This window comes from Chrysemys picta, chromosome 20 (genome assembly GCF_011386835.1).
Source record: "Chrysemys picta bellii isolate R12L10 chromosome 20, ASM1138683v2, whole genome shotgun sequence".
Taxonomy (NCBI): Eukaryota; Metazoa; Chordata; order Testudines; family Emydidae; genus Chrysemys; species Chrysemys picta.
Window position 1 is genome coordinate 5,227,902 of NC_088810.1, and position 7,606 is coordinate 5,235,507.

At 57.5% G+C, this 7,606-nt stretch overlaps 1 protein-coding gene across 1 annotated transcript; it reads left to right on the forward strand.

The window, feature by feature from the left end:
* Positions 1-840: 840 nt before the first annotated feature.
* LOC135976924 (sialic acid-binding Ig-like lectin 14) lies at positions 841-6,235 on the forward strand. Its single transcript, XM_065574779.1, has 2 exons — positions 841-1,034; positions 5,787-6,235. Exons 1-2 carry the CDS (start codon positions 956-958, stop codon positions 6,185-6,187), a joined length of 480 nt encoding a protein of 159 aa, XP_065430851.1. The 5' UTR covers positions 841-955; the 3' UTR covers positions 6,188-6,235.
* Positions 6,236-7,606: the final 1,371 nt, after the last annotated feature.

The following is a 7,606-nucleotide window of genomic DNA, read 5'->3' on the forward strand; positions in this document are numbered from 1 at the left end:
GAAGGAGGGGGCCCTAGGCTGCAAGGACAGCCAGCCTGTGAAATGAACTACTGCTTAGGATGCGACAAATCGTGCCGGAGTGAATCAGGTTGTGTTAATATTCCCTCGACACCGGCGTGGGTGGGAACCGCAGTTGGGGACTCCAGGGGTGGGACAGGACATTGGCCTTTGCTGAGCTGACGGACCTGTCCGGCACCGGGAGCGGACTGAGCCGTGCACGAGGCAGATCTCCAGTGGGGAGCTGGAGGGAGGCAGGGATCAAGCAGTTGCTGGGGTTGCTCTGCAGTTTAATTCGTGAGGAGCCGGCTAGTGGCGCAAGCCACAGGCTGGAGGCTGGATGTGGGCGGAGGCTGGAGGGGGAGCAGGTCGCCAGCAATGCAGCATCTTGGGCTGGAGGGGGGAGGGGACACGGCTGCTCCCCAGCCCAGCTCACACCCCAGACAGCATCACCCCGGTCAGACGTGCACATTCCCAGCAGCTGGGGTGAAAACCAGAGCCGGGGTGTGGGAGGCCCGGGGGCTGAGCGCACAGGCTGTGGGAGAGGGACGCAGGGACAGGGCACTGCCCCCAGCTCTGGGTGCACATGGCTGGGGGGCAGGCGGGACGCCGGACTAGAGGGCCCCGTGTGTCTGCGTTGTGTGGTGCCGGGCGGGTTTGGCAGGATGTGGTTTCCCTGTGGGAGGGGGGAGTTGCAGTGTCTGCAGTTCAGCACCTGCTTAGCGCTGGGCTGGGGCAGAATCACCCGGGCCCTGGGTAAGTACAGACAGAGCCTGTGTGTGAGTCCCAGCCCCGCCCCGCTCTAACCACTAGTACCCACTGCCCCGCTCTGCTCAGTCATTTCCCCGCCCTCTCTCCCACCAGCACCATGTAGCAATTTGGAACCCACTGAGAGGAGAAAGTCACGTAGCCCGTGAGTCCAGGCACTGGCTGCCCCCCGGAGCCGCGGAGCGGGAGGATGTGGGTGCCAGGAGCCTGCCAGATGCCCCCTTCCACCAAGCTCTGCATTGAAATCATCCTCGCACTGCTCTGCCAGGGTAAGAGAACAACAGCAGAGACAGCTGGGCTGGCAGGAATCCCCCAAGCTGGGGAGAGAACCCAGGAGTCCTGGATCCCAGCCCCCGCTCCTCTAACCCAATAGACCCCACTCCCCTCCCAGAGCCAGGGATAGAACCCAGGAGTCCTGGGTCCCAGATGCCTCCTGCTCTAAGGGTTGATACTGGTCAAATAAATTATAGTTTGGGGAAATAAAGGGGCTCTAGCAGAGTGTGTGTGGGGGGTGGGGTAGAGACCAGGACTGGGCTAGCAGGGGGCTACGGGTCAGGAGTGACGGGCACCGGCAGAGCTGGGGAGACAGGGGAGCCCAGGACTGGGCTAGCAGGGGCTGCGGGTCGAGAGTGAGGGGCACCGGCAGAGCTGTTGGGACAATGTGATTTCAAAGCAGTATTTTGCCCAGGGTGTGTGTGTGTGTTTGAATGTATAGGGGGTGAGGACTGAGGGGTGAGCCTGTGCAGGTGAGCGGGGGCTGAATGGCACCATGGTAAAAACTGAGAAATATGTCATGGCCATTGTATAAGCTCTAACTCAGGCTGTAAAACCATCAGACACATTAGAGCGGGCTACTCAAGCCTTCCGTGAAGCACAACAGCTCCAGCCTTCTTGGGTTCTTGCTACAGGGCCGCCCGGGGGGGGGGACAAATTGGGCAATTTGCCCCAGGCCCCCAGGGGCCCCCATGAGAATATAGTATCCAATGGTATTGCAACTTTTTTTATGGAAGGGGCCCCCAAAATTGCTTTGTCCCAGGCCCCCTGAATCCTCTGGGCAGCCCTGTCTTGCTGTAATTCTGGACTTGTCGAATGCCGTCAGTTCCCCTTCGGAGGCTTCTCCTATGCCCGGTTCTGCCAGGCCTTCACGGCAGGCTCCTTTCTTCCTGCTCCTGACCAGGCAGACGGCGACTCCCCCCAGAACAGGGCGTTCTGTTCGGTGAGGAAAGAGGTTTTCCCAGGTTGGACTAATTTGAACTTCAGTCCTGGAGCATCTTCTATTTTCTCCAAGACGTTCAGGCTTTTTGGACTCTTGCTGAGAAGAAGAGTGTAATGAAGACATAGAATTTATGGATTTTTAAATGTCTTTCAAGATTCTGCAGCTTGTACTAGTTCTAGTTGGATAGATTACAGCATTGTAGGGCTGGAAGGGACCTCGAGAGGTCATCTAGTCCAGTCCCCTGCACTCATGGCAGGACTAAGTATTATCTAGACCTTCCCTGACAGGTGTTTGTCCAACCTGCTCTTAAAAATTCCCAGTGATGGAGATTCCACCACCTCCCTAGGCAATTTATTCCAGTGCTTAACCACCCTGACAGTTAGGAACTTTTCCTAATGTCCAACCTAAACCTCCCTTACTGCAATTTAAGCCCATTACTTCTTGTCCTATCCTCAGAGGTTAAGGAGAACAATTTACCTCTCTTCTCCTTGCAACAGCTTTTTATGTACTTGAGAACTGTTCTCATGTCCCCTCTCAGGCTTCTCTTCTCCAGACTAAACAAACCCTCAGGATCTATGACCTTTTTCTAGACCTTTAATAATTCTTGTTGCTCTTCTCTGGACTTTCTCCAATTTGTCCCCATCTTTCCTGAAATGTGATGCCCAGAACTGGACACAATACTCCAGTTGAGGCCTAATCAGCATGGAGTAGAGCAGAAGAATTACTTTTTGTGTCTTTCTTACAACACTGCTGCTAATACAGCCCAGAATGATGTTCTCTTTTTTTCAACGGTGTTACACTGTTCACTCATATTTAGTTTGTGATCCACTATGACCCCCAGATCCTTTTCCGCAGTACTCCTTCCTAGGCAGTCATTTCCCATTTTGTATGTGTGCAACTGATTGTTCCTTCCTAAGTGGAGCACTTTGCATTTGTCCGTATTGAATGTCATCCTATTTACTTCAGACCATTTCTCCGGTTTGTCCAGATCATTTTGAATTTTAATCCTATCCTCCAAAGCACTTGCAACCCCTCCCAGCTGGGTATCGTCCTCAAACTTTATCAGTGTACTCTCTATGCCATGATCTAAATCACTGATGAAGATATTGAACAGAATCAGACCCAGAATTGATCCCTGCGGGACCCACTCGTGATGCCCTTCCAGCATGACTGTGAGCCGTTGATAACTACTCTCTGCACCCACTTACGTTGTATTTGCCTAGTTTGTTTATGAGAAGGTCATGGGAGACAGTATTAAAAGCCTTATTAAAGTCTAGATGTACCATATCTACCGCTTCCCCCCTACCCTCTATTCACAAGGTGTGTTATCCTGTCAAAGAAAACTATCAGGTTGGTTTGACACGATTTGATCTTGACACATCCATGACGGCTGTTACTTATCACCCTATTGTCTTCTATGTGTTTGCAAATCAATTGCTTAATTATTGCTCCATAATCTTTCTGGGTACAGAATTTAAAACGGCCTCTGCAGTGTGTATAGGAGAGATTAGGGTTACACTTTTCCCTGAGCAAAGCTTGCACTCCACTGTGTCTTCCAGAGAAGTTTGCAGCTCCATCAAATGCAGAAGCAGCATCTCTTTGGGGTCCAATTGACAAGCATTTAACTCTTCTGAGATGTGGGTTGTCAGAGATGCGGCCGATGTGTCGTGTATAACCTGAACATCTAGAAATGCATCTACTGGCCTCCCACAGCCATCTGGAGAACGTCCACAGTGACTTAGTACTTGACACCCATTTGCATGGTGCATTTCTCAGCCATGTCTGCGTGTTGTCTGACTGCGGGGAGAGAGTTCTTCACTTCCCAGCTCCTGCCTCTTTCAAAACCAGCGTCCACATTCAGGGTTAACAAGTGACAACGCACTTCACGTGGCCTCACATTGGGGTGTGACACAAACTGCGCTGTGTCTCCAGCATTAAGTGCTTCTAAATCTGGCTGTGCCCGTGACTGGCTCAGACGCTTGGTGTTTTGCAGCCTTTTCACTGAGCTCGTCAGCCCTGGCTTTGCTGATGGGCCTGGCAAACCAAGCGCCTCCACTTTTCCCCGCTGTAGCAGCGAGACGCTTTCCTTCCGCGTAAGCTTTGTGGCCAGAGGTGCACCAGGGGCTTCCTTTGCATGGTCACTACATAGGAAACATTTGAACAACAAACGTCGAGAACAGCCCTTAGGTTGCGGTTTCTTCAGTAGGTAGCTTGGTTTGTGCTTCGGGCTGTTGGGACGTCGATAAACCACGTGAAGCTGCAGATGGCGGGTTGGTGCAGTCTTGGTTCCTGGTATGTTCCTCCCCTAGGTTGGTTTCAACACTCGGGGGTGAATGGGGATTTCAGGGTGGGTGAACCCCCGCTTGTGGGGAAGGGAAATCCCTGACACTGGACAAATAAATTATGGTTTGGGGAACTAAAGGGGCTCTGGCAGAGCTGTGGGGTGGGGGGAACCAGGGCTGGGCTAGCAGGAGGCTGTGGGTTGGGAGTGAGGGGCACCGGCAGAGCTGTGGGGACAATGAGATGTCCAGGAAGAGGAGGGCTGGTTACAGGGCCGGCTCTAGGCACCAGCAATCCAAGCACGTGCTTGGGGCAGCACATTTTCAAGGGCAGCATTCTGGCCATTTTTTTTTGTGTGCTTCCGGCAGCAAACGCCTAGAGCCGGCCCTGGCCGCAGCAGCACATCGTGCGCGGGGGGGCGCCCTGTAGCCGCTGCGGTTCGTACCGTGGGGGAGCAGCGCCCACACTTTGTGGCTGGGCCGGGCAGGCTTCGAGCGGGGGACACTCAGGCTGGGGGACACCCCACGGGGCACACGGAGCCGCCTGCAGGTGCCGCAGGGCGGCCGCCACCCAGCGCTGCAGCCGGGGCTGGGCGTAGCGGCCCGAGCCGCCCAGGGACTGTGGCAGGGTGGCCAGAAGCAGCAGCAGCAGGGCCATAGAGGGCGGGGTGCTGTCGTGCGCGGCCTGCGTCCCGATCCCCGGGGCTACCCTGCCCCGGCTCCTCAGCCCTCTGCGGGGGCGGTCCGCCGGCTCTGCCCTCCCGGGTCCCGGCCGGTCCTGGATGCGGGAGCCCTGGATGGAGGGACACTGGGCTGAGACGCGGCCCGGGAGCCCCGCTGCTTACCCCGACCCTGCCAGCGCCGGACCGGCTGGAGGTGATGGGGGAGCGGGCAGAGTCATCACTGGTGGGGGGGAGCCCAGGGCTGGGACGGCAGGGGGTGCGGGTGGGGAGGGGGGAAGAGAGAGCCCAGGGCTGGGGTGGGGGCAGCCAAAAAGTTTTTTGCTTGGGGCGGCCAAAAACCTAAAGCCGGCCCTGGCTGGTTAGTAAAATGCCCCTCCCCCAAACCCTTGACTCCGACCCGAACCTGCTTCCTCTTTCACCAGCTAATAAAGGCAAATATTGACCCAGCTGAGAAATCGAGTCTCGTTATCAGACCTGGCCCCCGTCAGTGACTTGGAAACACACCGCTCCTCATTCCCCCCCCCACCTCTAACCACTAGCCTGCCAGAGCCCTCTTAGAGCCAGGAGAGAACCCAGGAGTCCTGGTGCCCATCCACTGCTCTAACCACTAGACCCCCTCCCCTCAAGCCTCCCATATTTCATCTCTGCTCCGTTGTTGGTGTCTTTTTATTCTCTCTCCCCAGGGAAGGACAGAGCTCTGTGTGGGGGTGGAGGTGGATCTAAGGAGGCTGTGGGTCAGGACTGAGGGGCACCGGCAGAGCTCTGTGTATGGGCGGGGGTGGATCAGGGGGCTGCGGGTCGGGACTGAAGGGCACTGCCAGAGCTGGTCTGTTTCCCCTGCAGGTCGGCTCTGCCAGGCGCCCGTCTATCAGATCCAGGTCCCGTCCCGCGTCACGGCCCAGCAGGGACTCTGCGTCCTGCTCCCCTGTAATTTCATAGCCAACTTCAACTCCTCCGGGGTCGCCTACAAATACTGGTTCAAGGACGACGACAGGGACACCAGCCCGGCCGTGGCCACCACAGATCCCGGCAAGGCCCTGCGGGAACCTGGGGGCCGGATCAGGCTGGTGGGGGACGCCCCGGATGACTGCTCCCTGCTCATCAGCGACATGAGAGCCAGAGACAGGGACCGCTACTACTTCCGCTTCGAGAAGGGAGACTTTAAATACACCTACCGTGAGACCCAGCCACTGGTGGATGTGACAGGTGAGGCCGGGGGGCCCTGGAGAGCTCAGCAGGATTAACTCTGTTTATACCCAGTGGTGGGGAGTTCCACTGGTTAATCCCACTAATACCCAGGGGCAGGGAGTTCCAGGATTAACCCCAGTACTTCCCCACTGAGTTGAATTTTAATGGTGTCGCCTGCTTAGAGCTGACGGAGCAGCCAGTGCTGAAGGTCCCTGAGGTGCTGCTGTCCGGACAGCTGGTGAATGTGACCTGCCAGGCTCCAGGGACCTGCTCTGGGACCCCTCCGCAAATCACCTGGACAGGAGGGTTTGACTACACAGCCAGGAACGTCTCGGTCGCCCTGGCGAATGGCAGCGTCTCCTATAGCTCCGTGCTCAGCTTCACGCTGGCCCCAAGGGACCACGGCAAAGAGCTTGTCTGCACCGTCATGTACCCCGCCGTGGCTGGGGTCTGCACCCGCAGAGCCATCCGGCTCCACGTCCGCTGTGAGTGACCCCATCCAGCTCCGGCAGGGGAGTCGGGTCTAGTGGCAGGGGGTGGGACGAGAGCCAGAACTCCTGGGGTCTATCCCTACTTCTGGGAGGGGCGTGGGGGTCTAGTGGCGGGGGTGGGCTGAGAGCCAGGACTCCTGGGGTCTATAGGAGGGCACTGGGGTCCCAGGAGACAAATCCCCCCATACATCCCATGTTCCGTTACAGACCCGCCAACACTGCTGCCACAGGGGAACTGCACAGTGCGGGGCCACGGGCCCGGGGGAGCGGCCACGTGTCACTGTGCGGCTGAGGGGAACCCCCGACCCGCCTCAAGTGGTGCTTGCCCAACCGCACCCTCCCCGGGGACTTCAAGGGCCCTGACATGCGAGTGACCTCGTGGGCGTGGGGCCCGGCCGTGAGCGGGGAGCTGCGGGGCCCGGCTGGGGCCCTGGCCAACATGTCCTGCGCTGCCACCAACGCCCATGGGCAGAGCCAGGCCGTGCTGACCGTTGTGACTGCAGGGACCGGGGACCAGCAGGGGCTGGGCATGGGATCCAGTTTTGCCATTAGCTAAAAGCAGTGGCCTGTTCGTCTTCAGGCAGAGATGTATATGTGAGGAAATACGGTGCTATGTGCCAGCCACTTAGACAGATGGCAACCCACGTATAAGTCACACAGTCCCCACCTGCCCCTTTCACCTCTGTGCCTCCCTGGAGAGGTGGGGAAGGGAGCTCAGTCCCCATGGCTAGGCCAACCCTAGGCCGCTCTCCCGCTCAGGGAACCCTCCCCCTAGGCAGTACCCACCAGTTCATTAGAAGCCCTGTAGGGCCGTTCGCCGCCCAGCCGATCCCACCGCTCACACCAGCTGTTGGTTTGCAGCGGGCTTGTCCCAGACACTCGTGGTGGCCTTGGCGGTTGCTGGGAGCCTCGTGCTGGTTGGTGCCGGGGCTGCAGTGGCTGGAAAGTCGTGAAGGGAAGGTAAGACTCAGGCAGGACGGGAGA